We start from the raw sequence: 18,149 nt of genomic DNA on the forward strand, positions 1-18,149 counted from the left end.
CGCTTCACACTATTTATCTGTGTAATAACACTACGGTTAATTATAATTAGTGCTCTGTCGTTGCAATGTGATTTATCTGTCCCTGAAGAAGTGCTAGATAAACAGCGAGTAAAGTGTGACCTTACCGGGTTTTATTTGATCACCCCTGTGCTTACAGCAGTTCACCCTCTCACAAGACACCTCTAACATGGGAAAACCTCCCATCTAATTGCTCCCTATAAGACACTTTATAACTGTCTCTGAGGGCTGCTGTACACATCATTTTACACAAAGCTGCAGATAATTTAATTTCCACCCAGGGAGCTCTCAGCATTAGCCTGTAATAGAAAAGGGAGATTGTTGCCAGATTTCCAATACAAGTGCCTCTGTATCACTTTGATCATGAAACTGAGGCAGCAAAGTCAGTTTTTCTTTATTGATTGTTTTTCTTCTGAATAAGCAGAAGGCTGTACTTAAGTTGTCCAAACTTCCCCAAGGCAGATTTAGATATTACATAGCATTATGTGATGCTTTTATCAATCCTTGTGCAGAAATCTTTGTGTTCTCAGTCATGATTAATCTCACTTTTAATGTTGTATTCTTTATTTTCCACAAGACGGCTTATTAGGGCCTAAAGTGTCCATAACTTGTGCATATTCATTGCAAATTACCTTTAAATTGAGCACATTGCAGATTCAAACGCACCGATAGTGATACCTATACATTATGCTGCTTCCATCTGTCACCAGATGCTGTAATTGATGTTGCACTGAGAGCTGTAATAAAACAACTCCTTTATCCAAACACAAATTATAAGGAAAAGGTGTTAGACTCAGCTGTCAGTTGGTGAAATGCGATGAAGTGGATCAGCTGCAGACACTTTACATAATAATTTTCTTAGATGGAAGGATAATTCTCCGTTTCACAGTCTGAGGAGCAATGCATCAGTGGGCTACTCTGCATAGACGGATAATAACATGCTCTATCATGTACTGTAATACTCCAGATAGCTACACATGCAACATCTGATCATCTCTGGGGACCGTGTATGTGTGGCTCGCTTCCCATCTCCTGCTTAAAAAACACACAGCTGCTACAATAGACTGCAGTGTGGAGGGGTGTCTCACTTTGATCTTTAAATACCCTCTAACGTTAAGGCACGCTCATTGGCTTTGATTTTTTTTTTTTTCACAACTGCCGGGCAAAATACAGACGCTCCCTTGAATCTCCCTCTATGTAGCTGTAGTACAGCAGAGAATGCGAGAACACCTATCCTCTCTTTTTATTTTTTTCTCCCTCCAGCACCACCACCATCTGTCCCTTTCTTCCATTTCATGTGCTCAAGCAATATCCACACCCCTCTCATAGCAACAGCACAGCGCCGCCGCCCCCCGCGCCTTGCAGTGGATTTTTCTTCCCCTGGATCTGCGCCTCGCACCATGCAGACGGTCCCTTGGCCCTGCCTGACGGTTCAGTGTTCCCCCCTCCCCCACCAGCCGTGCTCCTGTTTCACTCAAAGATGGCGTCGGCTCTAGAACCCCTGGTCTGTGGCTGCATTTTTAGGCTTGTTGTTGTCTCCGTTTCGCACGGTTTTGGCACCTACTACTCGGCGGCTCGACACGAAATTCCGGTGAGTAGCAGCGGAAGCCGGATAAAGGGAGATATGAGATTTTTTAAACGGGCTGCTTTACCGGAGCTTCCCTCGGAAACCAGAACCGGACCCGCTCGGGCTTTCTGGGGGAACCGCGAGAGGGAGAGGGAGAGAGGGGTACGGAGGGATGGTGCTAGCGGAGGTGGGTGGGGGGTACGGAGGGGGGAGCCGAGGCCTACTCCAGCGGCCTTGTCTTCACCGCACCGCAGGCTGTAGCTTTACGTGGGAGGGCGGCTGGTGGAGGGAGGAAGTCAGCGAGGTGGGGACGCGTCTGAGCGGGCAGAGGCTCGAAGGCTGAGAGGGAGGCCACGGAGCTATAACACTGCGGAATCCGCTGCTCTCATACCTCAATGTTGCACTTGCCCGCTAGCCGAGATGGCCGTCTGCAAGCTGCATTGTGCCTCTTACAAGGCCGCGGTCTTACGTTAATATCTGAATGACATTCAAACTAAGATTATCGCTGTGTTTGCTGCGGGGTGAAGGTTTGTGTTGTCTCAAAAATTGTCTGTCTCTTTGAACCTGGGCGCTGGCTAACCTCTGGTTTCACGCTGTTTACGTTCCAGTAACGTTGGTAACAGAATCGAACGTTAGCTCTTCTGTTAGCCTCTAACGTTAGCGTGCTAAACAACAGCTGTTAGCGGGAAGACTTGTTGTCAGATACTTCGCTGACTAACAACATATCAGTGAGAGTAAACAGCACCACAGGAAACAGTCTGGCAATGCGGCAATTGACTTAGCTTTGATTTTTAGCTAGCCTCTGAGCTAATGTTTGCTAACAGTCTGTGTTTTGACTGCATCATGTTTACGTTAGCAACCCAACTAGCCCAACGGTCAACTTGCTAGTGCAGTTTTAAGAATGATGTTGTTTACAATCGTTTACATCATGATATGACACTTATGTGTAATTTCTAGAAGTTATCAGAGGTTATGGTAATGTGCGTTCGTTGATAGTCCTTGTGTTACACTGATTTTTCCAGTGATATCAATGTAACATGAAAACTGCATACTTTTTCTCTTTTAAAGAAATGATACGTTAAGAGGTAACAGGTGCTAGTAGGTTTATTGCTTCTGCTGTAATTTCCAGTTTTGTTGGTAATGCATGGCTTAACCTCATGGTGCCTTGAAAGGAGATGCATGGCTTTGTTTATAATCTGTGTGGGGGCACGTTGCCTGTGTTGTTTAAAAAATTCTACTCTTTTTCTCCATGCCTGCCTATCTGCATATTCCTCAAACACATCATTCATAACAGATTTAAATTAGTTGCCATTTTCCCTACTTTTACAAAAGATGTTTAACCATTTTCTGCAAGGTTTTGCTAACTTTATCTGTCTTCTCTTTCCTTTTTTTGTGCAGGATTCCTCATCTACCGAAGTGCAATAGGCATGAACATAATCAGCCCTGGCTGCTCCCTGGGGTGAGATATCTGTTCCGTCCCAGTGCTGAGAAGTCAAGACTGCTGGAAGAATAAAGGACAGGGAGAGAGGACAAGTAAAGACGAGGAAACGTGAAGACAGAAAAAATCTTGTGGAATGTTGTAATCCACAGAAAACATCTTTAGTGTATTGCCCTTCAAGCACATTCATCATTCAAGCACTGATTTCATAATTTGGAGACCATGATCATCCAGTGTCCACATTGAAATTTGGCTCGTGACCACGGACTGATTTAACAGGTTTTTAAACTATTTATAGGTATTTTGCCACTGGCCAAGTGGGGAACCCCTAATTTTTGTGAAGTCCCTCTCATCAGGATCTACTTCACTCAACCTTGTGTACTGGGGAGTTTATCTTGCTAACCCCCCCCCTGCTTCTTGCCAGGGACCTTCTCCTGGCTGGGAGTGGGTGGCGGGTTGACTGCGTTTTACCAGGTGAAGGGTTGGCTCTGGGGGTTTGTGCTATGGTCAGCTGCTCATTACCGTGCTGCTCATACTCAGCTTCTGAGGGACTCTCTGTACGACCCCAGGACAAGGGATAGTAAGCAGGCAGAGGGCAAAGAGGAAAAAGAGGCGGCGCTACGGCGCAGGCCAGGACTTTCCTTGGCTAACAGTACCTATTTTTTGTGTGTGGTCATTGTGGTGAGGCCCCAGGGCCCCCACGCACACACAGACCACCGCCATGGTGAAACTGGCAAATCCAATGTACACGCAATGGATCTTAGAGGCCATCAAGAAAGTGAAGAAGCAGAAACAGCGACCATCAGAGGAGCGCATTTGCAATGCAGTCTCCATGTCCCATGGCCTGGACCGCAAAACGATTCTTGAGCAGTTGGAGCTTAGTGTCAAGGATGGCACCATCCTTAAGGTCACCAACAAAGGTCTCAACTCCTACAAGGACCCTGACAACCCTGGGCGCTTGGCTCTACCCAAGCCCAAAAGTAGTGGCAGCTCTGGAGGAAGTGGTGGTGGTGGTGGTGGAGGAGGAGGAGGAGGCGGAGGCGGCGGCGGAGGTGGCGGTGGAGGTGGTGGCAGCAGCAGTGGTGGTGGTAGCTCCCACTCCCACTCCCACTCCCACTCCCACTCCCATTCCCATTCAGGAAAGAAACCGGGACTTGACTGGAACAAGTTGATCAAGCGGGCTCTGGAGGGGCTCCACGAGCCTGGCGGCTCCAGCTTAAAGAACATTGAGCGCTTTCTCAAATGCCAGGCTGATGTGGCGGCCTACTTGTCGGGCAGTGGCTCCATGGGTCCTGGACTCTTCCACCAGCAGCTGAGGGTGGCCCTGAAGAGGGCTGTGGCCCATGGACGTGTGGCCAAACAAGGTCCAATGTTCCAGCTCATCAGCCGCAGCAGCTCCCTGGATGATGGGACCGGGACAGTGTCTTTGGAATCACTGCCACCTGTCCGGTTGTTGCCTCATGAAAAAGACAAGGTATTGTATCTGCATGCACAACTGCCACAAATACATCAGATTGTACATCAGATTGTAAACACCTGTCACATTGTTGTTATGGGCATTATTAGCATGTCAAACAGATGTGTGGTCCAACATTTGGATGTTGCTCACCACAGTTGATAGCAGTATAAACATGCCACACATGTAAAACATCAAATGGCTGTTAGGCACTTAGGTGTGTTTTGTGACTGACAGGATCACTAATATCCTAACAACTGTTTGTGCAGCATTTGAGACGGGAAATTAAATGTATTTCCTCTGTTTAAACTTTTTGGAGCAACAAAGAGAAAGTGAGTGAGAAAGTGACAAAACACGGTTTTAAAAAAGTATCTTTGCAATCTACACAGCACACAAGCCCCTTGCATTATAGCGTGAGCACACACCGAAGGGTCCAGATCTATCAGCTGGCAATACTTGAGACATTGAGAATGAATTTTCTCCACTTGTTTTTATTGGTCCTGGCCTAGGGCTGTAATTCGTGACAGCACCTTCAGGTCTCTGTCTGTGTGAATGTTATTCGGGAGTTTTCATCCAGCATATTGTGTAGTGGCTTACACCAGATAGCACATTTTTAGAAGTGGTTAAGAAGGGTTGGGCAATGTTTGTAAGATAAGGCAGATGGCAGAGGGAGCATCTGTCCACAAACTGGAGTGTGGATCTTTGTGTTTAAGACGGAGATATCAAGTCAGAAAGACCTCACAGAACCCAGTTCATCAGTTCATCATCGGATTTGACCAATTCCTAGGGGTGGGTGTGTGCTGTGGTCCAGGTTAGCAGTGCTAGAGTGATGCTAGACTGGTGTCTGGTGGGCAAGTTTTTAGCAGAGCTGGTGGTGGAAGAGGTCAGGGAAGAGAGTCACATGGCTCCCAGCCTCCTGCAGGGAGTGTGGACCAGCTGCAGGGCTGCTCCCTGTCAGGAGCTGTCAGGAGATGGGAGGAAGAAAGGAAGAGAGGAAAAGAGGGATGGGAAGGAACTCAGACAGGAGAGAGAGAGTGGTCTGTAGTGGTGCCAGAGGAAGAAGCCGAGATGACGCAAGCTACGGGCCTGTGAAACCAGAAAGCCAGAGAGTGAGAGAGAGAGGCAGACGCACAGAGGGAGAAGAAAGCGAGAAAGACAGAATGAGTTAGGAGAGAGAGAGGGAGAGGCAGACATGCAGGCGACAGAGGAGAGAGGGAACACACCCACTTTTGTAACCTGATCAGAGAGAGCAGCCGGCTGCTGCCCTCTGCTTCTAAGGGCCACACACGCACACACGAACGCACATGAAACTACAACTGCATGCAAAGAAACAAACACAGAATGGCACACAGACATGAACACAGGCAGAGTGAAAGACCACACACAACCACATCAGTTCACATGTCATGAATCCTCTTCTTCAGATGCCAGCAGACATGCAAACATCCGTTCTAACAAGCAGCATGTAAATAAACCCGTTGGAGTGACATGCTGCTCTCTGTGCCAACATAGTAGCCCATCATTGGGTCGTATATCACTAAGGTTATCAGACAGCCGGTAGATCTGGCGGACACTAGACCGGCCCTAAACACTGTTTTGACTGGCTGCTAGCTTTATCTGGCCCCTGTGTGGGTGTGTGTGTACAAGTCTGAGCAGCAACAGAAGCTACGGGTAAAGACGCCCGTACACACACACACACACACACACACACACACACACACAAAGCAGGATTAGCCTAGAGAGCAGGCTGGAGTCACATGGGGTCTGCCTAACACAGTGACCTGCTTGGCTGCAGATGGCCCAACTCTTAAGATGAGCAGAGATCACTCACCTCCTTCTCTCTGACTCAGGCACTGATCAGCCTGCTACTCTGCCTCACAGAACCACATGAAGAGACAGAAACAGTAATGCATACCTCAGTGTTGCTATATAAATTAATTTGTCTTCATATTGCGATGTTAACCGTGTAAAATCATGCAAATTCAAACTTAACATTGGCGGAAATATTTTACTTTTGCACAGGCAATATTGTTTAAATATGGCCATCCTGTTCATCCCACAAGTGAAATTATACATCTGTAAAATATGTATTATTTAACATTGGACATTAATAGGGTGTTTTGTTGTTTGTACGCCTCATCTTCAGGCCTGATAGGGCACCAAGAAGCTGCTGCAGCAGTGAGAAGGTTGACATTTGTGTCTGGCATTCACACAAGCCTCGTTACCCCTCCTCTTGTGATGTTACCTTCATATATCTCTCCAGAGGATGCAACAATATTGCTGCTCAATCATGTGTGTTTTGCCACTGACTGTTGGTGTGTTTTTGATGTATATGATGGTCGGTGCCTGTGCGAGTGGCATATGCGTCAAAGAGATAGTAACTGCGCACAAGAGAGACAGAGTCTAGTGTATGCACGATCGCTCTCCTCCGTTCTCCGACTCGTCCACTGATGCATCATTGCCTTATTGCCCCGCATGATTGCAAACAGTTATGACTTCCCAAGGAAAGGGGGAGAGAGAGAGTGTAAGTGAAGGGTGGAGAGGGGGAGGAAAATCAAAACAAATGGCTAAGCACTGGCTTTGACCCCATTTGCTGGGAGATTTGTGTACTCAACATGCTCATGTTTGTGTCAGAGCGCTCCATTCAAACGGGATCCCAGACCCTATTTCTGTCTCCCTCGTCTCACCCTAATAGGGTGCCATTGCCAGGTCATGAAGGGGGAGGTGAATGGGGGAGGGAAGTCAACCAAGGGTCATGGATATATAGATGGCAAACCTCATTGCCTCCCTGAGCGCCCGTTAGCAGTATGAGGCTACGGCCATTAGGTGGGATGGGCTCGATGCTGAGCCTTTGTATGTGTGTACGTGTGGGTACATAGTTGTTTGTGTGTGTGATCTTCGTCCCGTCATAATAGAGAAGAGCAATCTCCCTGCCCTGCGGTTGCCCTCTCCCCCAACAGCTGGAGCGGGGTGAACCAGAGTTCTCGATGTCGACGTGCAGTGTCACGGTGAGGACGTGTGAAAAAAGTGACTCGTGAACAGCACACACACTCACACTCTGGTCACACACTGTTATGATTGTGTTGACTTCCCTCCAAAACGTCCTACTGACCCAATAAGAGACAAGATTCCTGCAGCTAATAGTTCCTTTGCTGGTATTAGCTGCAGAGCTCCTACATTAATATGAACCACAATAGATGTATTTATCCACTGTAATCGATAAGTCATTATTGGATCGCCCCCCACCTGTCCCTCTAATATCGCACACACACATCACCTCTGCTTGTGTTTGCTCAAGGTGAAGACATCATGTATCACCACTCGGAGGACTGTGAATACAAAATGCCCTCAGACATCGATTATATGCCGTGGGTGCAACCTGCTTCTTCGTCTTTTTTTCCCCCTCTTCCTCTCCCATCACCCGTCGCTGCTCCATCACATTGTGGAGTCACAGGAGCTGATTTTGTGTGTTTGCTGCATGGATGGAAATATTCACAGGCTTAGCATTTCACCACAGGAATGCTGGGAAAATGATGGTAGTCATGAAATGGTTTCTCATGACTTTTATTGTTGACTTTTCTTAAATATGAAATTTGTGACGGATCCAGGAGTAGGTGAAACTTGTAGATGTTCTTAAATTCTGCGTCCGTGTCTTTGACAGTCATCTATTGTTTCCATTTAGCCTGAGCTTTGGCCTCAGTTGACACATAATTAGTTCCTAAAGTTTAAAAGGCTCGTTCCACTCTCTGATGTCACCAGCTTAACCTCCTGCTGCGCTGCCATCACAAAACCACTTCTTTTTTGACATTTAATGGTACATACAAGAAGAGGGAAATAGAAGAAATGCTAATTTATTTGAGGGTCCGTTCACTCAAATAATAATGAAGATATGTTCCTCCTTTACCTCGCGCTCTTTCTTTTTTGTGTATTTAGTATTTTATGGGCATATTTTGGTGATATCTGCGATATCGTGGGGGATGACATTTCATTACTTCTGCTCAAAGAAGAGAAAAAAATTGACAGCTTGACACAATGAGTTTTTCTAGAAACAGTCCCCAAGTTGCTCAAAACACCCCACAGACATGTGAACTGTTCTCATCTGTTCTCACAGTCTTATAAAACTGATTATTAGAGCCCGACCGATGTCATCTGATGGGCCACTCACCAATATATCGGTACATGTGAATACTTTTTGCAATATGCTCTGATAAAATATATTTTTTTCAAAGATCATGTAATGCAGAAAACAATGCATGAGGTGGTTTATAAATGGTTTTATCATGTAGTTTGTCCAGCAGACCGCACTCCGTATAACAAAGTTTACTATTCCCTCAGCCCTGTCTACAGCTAATGTGCTAAGCAGACAGTGGTCTGCACTACAGTTGGTTGACAATAGTGGTGGGACAAAATATCGATACCACAATATACTGTCTTCCTGACTCGTGCAGTAAAATTATCGGTAGGCTGGCATCAAATAGCGATATTTTGATTTACAAATATATGGTGCTCCTAACAGATTTGACTGCGATTTTGCCTCATTGCCTCACTACTTCATTCCTCTTCGTGATGGCGCTTATGACATGAATGACGTAAATGGAAATTAATTGACTGAAAAAGAAGTTATCAGATATTGTGATGTATCATTTTAAGATTCTCTTGCTAACATGGGCCACGTATCGCATATAATAATGTTAGTTACCCTGCGATTCCTGCCCATAGGTCACAATTTAACAATTTTACATATACTAAGAAATACAGTATTTTTTTTAAAGAAAGCAACATTATGAAGCTCAAAATTGACTACATCAGCAGTAGAAGTGGCAATCTTTTCCTTTGTTCTCTCTAAAATCATTGAACTCTATTGGTAGCACTATCAAAAATCCCATATCACTATAAGGACTAATAAAAACTACCCTAGGTGAGGTTTGTGCCTAGTTTGTCACAAGCCAAATACATGCAGGACAGTGTGTTTAAACAGTATCAAAGCTTGGCCAGTGTGTAGCCTCAGCATTAACCATCATGCGTCTCTTTAGCGCAGGTGTTCCACTTTGACCCTGCTGGCTGCAGAAGAACAACCAGGAGCAGACACAGCTAGCCAAGAGTCCATAGAAACAGCATTAGCAGTAGTGTCAGCGCCCGGGGGGAGCAGTTACCTCCAGCTCACCAGTGACTGTGATGTGAATGGCTTTTGGCACGGGAAGTGTAGCTGTGTGAGGCCTTGCGTATGGCTAACCTCGCCGCCCCGCAAATAGAGCCAATGTGTTGAGCAGCTGTGGAAGTGACGGCTGGAGCGAGGCCAGCCCTGCTCCGTTTGATGCAGTGATTTAGCTCTGTGCTCCCTGGCTAACCCCGATTTTAATGGAGGTTGATGCCTGGCTGAAGGGAGGGCATCTTGGCACGACACAGGGTCTTCCTCAGGCTGATGTAGATGTCATATGGAAAAGTAGACCAGGTTATTTCAAGGCATTTTCCAGGTAGAGGGGCTGCAGGAATTTAAGATTTGTAATGTCAAGTTTACTCTTTTTTTTACGTGTCAACAGCTGCTTGAATGCATGCTTGTGTGCTCTTCTATGAAAGTGTGACTGTTTGATGTTTCATGAGTACCAGCATCTAATGCCTAATGTCCTGTAATGGTGATCAATGAGTTTGTGTTCAAGGTGGGGGCGGCCATAGGGGAAGTGCAGTAGGGGGGATGCTGAGATTTGGCTCCCATGTTAATGAGATCCTTGACTTAAGACAAGACAAGGACAACAGCAGCTACGCTTTCCCGCTTTACTTTTACTCGGTGCCTTTTATCCTTTCTCCCCTCCCTTTTTCCTCCCCCTTCTCCATTTCTCCTTCCCCTTTCGCCCTTCCTCTATTGTTCCCTCCTTCCTGTCTCACTCTCGTGTCCTCTGTCTCTGGATAACAGAAGCCAGTTTATAAAGGGGAAACTAGGCCAACGCTAGATGTTTTCTATAACCTATTATCCGCCTGTACAAGGTCTCAGACAATGCTACATGGTGCCTTGAGTATTAATTTCAACCAATAGAAAACAAAACGCACTACAGGATGTGGAGTGTGTTTGACATGTTGTGCTTAAGTGATCCATAAAACATGGGTGGGTGTGTCAGCCGGGTCAGACGAGGGCACCCTCACCAGTCTGTGTGTGTGTAGGCGTGTATTTTTGGAGGAACCTGTAAGTTGTAAGACATGTTTGTAAGGCATTTCAAGTCCACCCAGTCGATACAGCTAGATGCTAACAGTTGCCACAAGGCGTGTCTTCTTGGCTCAGAAAAGGTTTTGTTTCCTGGATCCTCCTTTACACTGGAAAAAGACGAGCACATGCCAAAACATGAACACACGGGCTTAAAATAGACACGCACGCCTCCGCACACACAAACATCCCAAGTCAAATGTCGCCCATGACACTTAACTCAAACAGCCAGTGGATGTGTGAAATTTCTAGAGCGCCGATTTAGTGTAAGAGCAGTCCTGGCAGCCAGCTCTGGCTGAGGTAGAAAAGACTGAAACAGGGAGGAAAAAACGGCTCTCAGGAGGAATTTGAGGATTGTGTTTCGCTGTCCCAATATCCCTGTCATGGAGGGAGGATTAGCTTTTCATTTTTTAGTATCTGTAGGGGATTAATTTACAGTGGCAACCAGTAACTGAAGCCACACTGTAACGTGTGTCTCTATACAAGCTGTCTGTGTGTGTGAAAGGCGAAGCCCGCTTGCTCGCTCTCAGCTCGTGTTTACTCGAGCGCTCACAGGGCGAGTGGGAGCAGTTGACCTCCTCCAGCGGGGAAAGGGTTAAGCGTCAGGAATGATTGAGGTGTTGGTCGCACGCAGGCTGCTCAGAGGACTGCTGCAGATTTTCTCTCTTTCTTTACACTTTCCATTCCCTTCGCTCTCTTGCCCTCTGGATGCTTATTTTTGTCCTCGCTCTGCTTTTCTTTATTTTCTTTCTTCTTGTCTCTGAATTCCGTTTCTCTTCAAGGACATTGTTGGTGTTTTGCAGCTCTTTTTTCACCATGCATTTACTATAGATCATATGGTGGAATTATTAGGTTAAAAATCCTTCAGTTTAATCCAGAACATGATCACCTTTTCACATAATTGTACCTGCAAGAGTGTAAAATGATTGAAGAAATAGAAAGCCCTTCCCTATCTTCCTCTCTGCAGCTTGCTTGTCTCTGCTTATCTGCCCCCCTCTCCTCTCAATTCATTCTTTACAACTCTCCTCTCTCTGTTTACCTCTCTCTTCCCCTTACTCCCTCACTCCCTAACTCCACACCTTTTGTTTCTCCTTCTCTCCGTGCTGTTAGGCAGGTGGGTAGAGGTGTAGCGGGGGGTGTTTGAAACAGCTCGAGTAAGAAGGAAATGAACCCAATAAATCAAGCTCTTGTCCCTGTCTCCTCCCTGCTAGGACCGGCTGCCTCCCCAGCTCTCTGCTGCTGTGTACATTTACACTCTTGTCCTGTAGAAAACCTCGTAACACCAGCTCCGGTGATTGTTTCATGTGTGCTGTTATTCCCGTTAAATAAATATTTGATTCATCATTGATTTAGCGAACTCTTAAATTGTCTCATGCGTGTATTTTTCATGATAATCAATCCATAGGGATATATTTGAGAAACATAGTTTTCTGCAGCTAACCTTTGCAGCTATAAAATACACTTCATTTGTCTATTGGAGCTTTGGCATGTTATGATTACAGTATCTGCCTCTAAAATTAACACATATTTTCACAGGTCACAGACAAATATTCTGCAGAGCTTAAGTGCAGCCAACCGAGAAAAACATTCATGTGTTACTCATAACAACAATTTTTTTTTAACCACAAACTTCAGCCTTGTGTACGACTTGACTGAATCAACAGCTGGCTGACACCGCCTCAACAAAACACATGCTGTGTAAACGTGGTGTGCTGTTACATTGCTTCATAATATTGTAGGCACGTCTTGCTTTTGTGAAAAACTTCTTTCACTCAGATACTCGAGACTAGCAAGAGACGTCAGAAAGGTTGTAGGTATAACTTGTTTCACAGTACTGAAAGATTTGGCTTCATTGTGTCTGTTAGAAGAACACTAATCTGCCACAGGCTTTTTGGTGTTTAGTGGTGTGACATCTTTGAACATTGTGGGATTATAAAGATTTTGTTGGCACCGGGCGATTACTTCAAAGTGGAAAAGAAATCTCTGCAAATCAGATTATGCATGATGTAAAACTGTTTATCCACAAGGCAGTTTAAAGTTAAGTTGTTACAGCTGTCGCACTGCACATGTTTCAGGTGGACTGGAAGGCAACAGCAATTTTTAAGTCATATCAGGTTGAGGTCTGAATTCTGTATTTCCAGCTCCAGGACATTGTTGTTGTCTAGAGCGTTTTCTTTGTGTGTGGGCATGTTTCTTCTCCCATGTGCTGGTTCTCTTGTAGATTTCTGCTCCACTCATGACACCCCCTAACTTTACTGGCTGGCTGCAGAGCAGTAACCCCACAGCACAGTTACCATACAGTTTTTATTCTGACTTACAGCGTAGGAATCACAGCAAACACAAGAGTTAAATATTATGGTCAAACAGTCTCATCAGATCATAAAACCTTCTTCCACTGTGTCTCCCATGTGCCCACTGGCAAACACCAGCCAAGATGTCATGTGAGTTGTTAACAGTGGCTTTCTCTTTGCTGCTCCATCATGAACATGTGAATGTGCAAGCAGTGGAGCAACAAGTCTTGTATGCACAGTGTTTCCCATTTAAGCCACTGAGCTACACAGAGTGTCCATCACGCCTCGCACAGAAAGACTCCATCAGGAAGAAGGACAGCTTGTTCTCTGCAGGCTGTGCAACAGTTATATTTAAACTGACTTCAGCTTTATTTAGTGGAACTTAACTTAATAACTTGGTTGTTGCAACAAAGTTGACTCTGCATGTGTAGAAGCTACCACCAGGCCTGCAAAATATTGGGATATAATTTTGTCTGCAATAAAAATGTTGTTATATCAGACCAACTTGTAGACAAGTCATGCACATTTTGTTTGCATCTTAAAGCAAAGTAGTTGTAGCATTATGTGTTTTAAGCCTTGCTTGGTGCACATCTTGCAATGTGACTGTTTGTGCATGCGCACATATCGATATAGAAGCTTAAACAACATATCCTGCAGACCGTCCACATTCTCTCCATTCATTCCTTACTAAACCTGTGGCCTGCATGGCTGTATCCGTGCTGATATTCGGCTGGATACGTTACTGGTGATTATTAAGCATTTTAAATGTGTTGCATCAATTTGAAGAATTTGGTTTTGCTCTTCAATGTGATCATTGTCTGAAAATCCAAGTGAAAAGGTCAAAAGCAGGATTATATGCAACTAATCCACAGTACGAAGCTGTAACATAATTTCAGAGCGATACAAATTCTCCTGGCATTTGATGCAACACAATCATTTGTCTACATGACATTTAGGAGTTGTAAATATCATATCCAAAATAGAAATATTTTAATGGTTTTATTTAGACATGCTCCTATCTGTTGGATACTGTTGCTTAGCAGTAAACAGAAAGTGGTGCTGAAAATAACTTGTGGTAAACTCTGAAGTAGCAGTAAGCCAACACTTCCCCTCAGGGCTTCCAGGCTCCAGAAACTTTCAAGGAGAGTTACCCCCCGCCCCCCTTGTGTTTGTTCCTGTGTGAAGTGCACCTGCAGCGCTTCAGGGATGTGGTTTTTCAGCTTTATTGGACACACCGTTCTATTTGATGTCGAGCAACATGTTAAGTTTCCTGCCTTTTGTTTTCTCGGACGCTGGCTCATGTTTGTGCTTGTGTGCATATCATATGATGTCTTTGCTTCATGCCTGAGTTACACGCCTGCTGACATGTTTTCTGTCACACTAAAAGATTCATGCGGAACCCAGAGGTGAGTGTCTGATGGCATGTTTCAGTCGAAGTGTCAAAATGGGACACGCTGCGCTGGAGTTTAACTCCTCAGCCAGTATAACCAAAGGAAGTGAGTCACAGCCTCTGATCAAACAACACAGGAGTCAGCAGAGACCCCGGCACAAGATGGCAGCTTCTAACATGACATGTCACATAAATTATGCAATCGCACTCATCACAGTGGCTCTCATGCTCTTCATTAACCTAAACTGTCTGCTCACAGATTCACATGCTCTGTGGTGTCATTGTAGTTTTCAATCTGCTCTTGTTCTTGTTAATACACACAGCTACTGTCATCCACTGTGGCAGCACACACAAGGCCACTTTGTTGTGTTCATTTGTACAATTAGGCTGTTAAGTTGACTGACAGTCTCAACTTTCTCCCCTCTCTCTCGTATCCCCACCCCCTCCCCGCTTTTCCCTTCTGCTCTGTCCGTCTGCCAGCCGGTGGCAGAGCCAATCCCCATCTGCAGCTTCTGCCTGGGCACCAAGGAGCAGAACCGCGATAAGAGGCCAGAGGAGCTCATCTCCTGCGCCGACTGTGGCAACAGTGGTGAGTACGGTGCTGTACGAACAGACCTGAGCTCCTAGTTTTATGGTTCAGAACAACCACAGAGGAAGAAGATCCAATCACCTGTCTGCAAAGTAGAGTTGTGATTAGTTTAGATAACAGCAGTTATGTGGTCTCAAATATGTAGACTTAAAGACACACTGCTAAGTCAACATCCTGGAGCTGTCCAAAGATTGTTAGTGTTATTTCAGGAAGCGGCACACTTAGCTCTTTACTTTGCACTGGGGCTGCACAATATTGGAAAAAACGTACATTATGATATCTTTTTGTTCTACTATGTATATTGTGATTTAAAAAAAAACAACAGGAAATCATACTTGATAAACGCAGTGTGTTTTAATTATATAAACAATAAACAATCATACTTTTTATTATTTTGGACTTTAAGTCTATTTGCTTATAATAAAACAAAAACCCCTCCTACTTTTATCACTCTTGGTTCAGACTCTGACACCTGCATGAAAAAGTAGACTGTACAGCTGGAGCGACACGTTCTTTATAAAACAAATACTAACAGACTTGTGGGCTGCAGTTGTGTTATTAATACGGTATGTCATCAACCATTGCTAGTTCTGATCAAATGTATGTTTAATCGGCATGATCAGCCCCGTCACAGTCACCTTATGAAACGAAAATCGCGTCTCCTGCTTCCTCATTCCTCATTAACTCATAAGCCACCTCGCGTAACGGAGCTGCTGACGTCACAGATAATATCGGCGGGATGATCAAGGCTACGCGGGGTGGCTTATAAATGAGATTATTCCCCGTTAACAGCGGCACCTCGTCCTGGTGCTGGTTAACGCTGTGGCTAAAATGTTTACGAACAGCTGCACTCATGTGATATCAGACGGACTTTCCTGTTGATTAGTCATTGAAAACGAGAAACTGGCGAGATTTTGTTTTGCACTGAGCAACAAAAAAGTAGCAGCTTGACGTATTTCACTTAATTTGCTTCAATATCGCACGTCCTGCGATGTGAATATTGCACATGTGCACATCGCAATCGCGATTGTTAAACGATATATATCGTGCAGCCCGAGTTGCAACTGTCTTTATTTCTTGCTTTAACTAGCAATTCAACCGCTTCTGGCGTTTACACTTTATCTGACAGCTCCACTGCTTTAGTCTTTAGATGCACAATAATATCTGCACATCATCTGTATCAGCTAATAAAGGCTTTAAAAATTAAACAAAGGCATCAGCACGAATGAATGACAGGCAGATAAGATCATTAATTCTGCTCACACCACACACTGTTGACTAATACTATGATGTAATGCCATGCACTACACACTCGTTATACACTTCAACTTAGATTACATGTTTTACATAGAACATGTATTTTTCTTATTTTGCCCAGTGAATATACGTTGTATTTTATGTCTGCCTCTGGTCCATCGCAGTAAGAGTAGGCATTATTAAATGTTCCACTTAAAGAGGGACTTCTTGGTGTCTGCCATTCGGTGGGAAAAAAGATGTCCATATATCTGTGTTGGCATCAGCAACCAGCCAAATTGGGTGCAAAACAAAACAAAACAAAAATCCAATATCCTGCAGTCATTCTGTTTTTTTATGTTTGAGTTGATTGGCTCTTAGTGATTATACCTGAGCTGATGCAAAACCAACGATGCGAGTCCGTCGGCGATCACTGATGTCTCCGTAGTAGTTGCAGTAAACAAGTCCAGGCATGTCTCCCTCACTGCCGTGTTTCGGCGGGGATGTGCTGCATTTAGGGGCGCTCAGAAACGTGGCAGATCAGACATATTTTTACACATATTTTTAAAGATCAATATAGGGATTTATGAATCTATTTTGGTCATTCAAATGAGAATCGATTCAAATCATAAAAGTGCGGGTCGTCAACGATCTATTTTTGGTTCATCGTTTGGTACGTCTTGTCTTCATCACGGAGGAATGATCCTTGATGAACATTTTTCGTCATAATGTGTGTTAACGAAATTAACACTGGTGAGCACACTCACATTTTCCTCAGAAAATTGAGCCCTCTCGTTCAATTTCGAAAGACGTTTTAGTAATTATGTTGCTTATTTTCTCTTTTTTCTCTGACCCTTTTTTTACGGTCAGGATGCTTAATCTTAAATAACATAAATGGAATAATTGAAAACAGACTCTGTATGAAATTGCAGTTTAATTTTTTAGCCTGAAAATCTCTTTCTGTCTACCAGGAGATGTAATGTCTCACTGACATTGCTTATTGAAAGCAGAGGAGACTGTGTTCCTCCTCTTCCCTCAGTGGGTTTCTGTCCCAGACATGCCGTTCTTGTTTGCTACTCTTCAAACAGAGCAAAAGCACGGCTCTGACAGATTGTCATTTATGTTTAAACACTCTTTATGCAGCCAGGTTTGATTCAGTGAGGGCTTTCAATTCCAAAAGGAGCTCTTTTTTTTCCTCCTGAAATGATGCAAGTGGGTCACAGCTGTCAGTCAGCAGTGACAAAAAAAAGTCTGTGACGTTGACTCACTTGTTTGTGTATGCGTGTGTGTCTACCTGCAGGCCACCCGTCCTGTCTCAAGTTCTCCCCAGAGCTCACAGCGCGAGTCAAGGCTCTGTGGTGGCAGTGCATCGAATGCAAGACTTGCAGCAGCTGTCAGGATCAAGGAAAGAATGCGGTGAGTAGATGAGCAAATATGGCGGACTGGCAGCCTCACAGAGTCTGTGAACGTCTCTTCTCTGCTTAGGTGCCAGATAGAGCTGCTGATAGACGTATCTGTGGTCCTGGGATTGAGCTATTTTAGTCAGCATCAGCATGATCTCACTCTGTTCTCTTACTTGACAAGTGAGGAATCGCTGTTCAAATGTTTGCTGGGAGGTTTAACAGTGAGACAAGATGCAAAACATCGCTGCCAAGATGATAAAAAATATCTGAGGAGAGAGAAATGAAAGTCTTGGCTTAAAGTAGTGTTGGTGGATATTTCAAAAGTATTGTTCAAATATAAGTGTTTAATGTATTTAAAGGTATTTCAGTACATAATTATAAGGAAAGCTCATCAGTATCCTCCTAGTAACTGTGTCATCAAACGCAGTGCACCACATCCATCTCGTTGGACGCGGATGCTGCAGACTGACCCATATTTGACCAACAAATTGTCCTAGCTTTCACGTATTTCATAATTAACGGCTCACTATTGAATTTCGTTAACCGAGACTGACCTCGTCTGTAACAC

At 44.6% G+C, this 18,149-nt stretch overlaps 1 protein-coding gene across 2 annotated transcripts in view; it reads left to right on the forward strand.

Annotated features, from left to right (window-relative positions):
• The first annotated feature begins 3,477 nt into the window (after positions 1-3,477).
• kat6a (K(lysine) acetyltransferase 6A) overlaps positions 3,478-18,149 on the forward strand; it is a 33,850-nt gene continuing 19,178 nt past the window's right edge. For both annotated transcript variants that reach the window (XM_069682564.1, XM_069682565.1), the window contains exons 1-3: positions 3,478-4,497; positions 14,837-14,945; positions 17,479-17,594. In XM_069682564.1, the coding sequence (XP_069538665.1) occupies positions 3,745-4,497; positions 14,837-14,945; positions 17,479-17,594 (978 nt within the window). In that variant the 5' untranslated portion in view covers positions 3,478-3,744. The remainder of the gene's footprint in view (positions 4,498-14,836; positions 14,946-17,478; positions 17,595-18,149) is intronic.

This window comes from Semicossyphus pulcher, unplaced genomic scaffold (genome assembly GCF_022749685.1).
Source record: "Semicossyphus pulcher isolate SPU_LCO1_2020_fin unplaced genomic scaffold, fSemPul1.0.p SCAF_6, whole genome shotgun sequence".
NCBI lineage: Eukaryota > Metazoa > Chordata > Actinopteri > Labriformes > Labridae > Semicossyphus > Semicossyphus pulcher.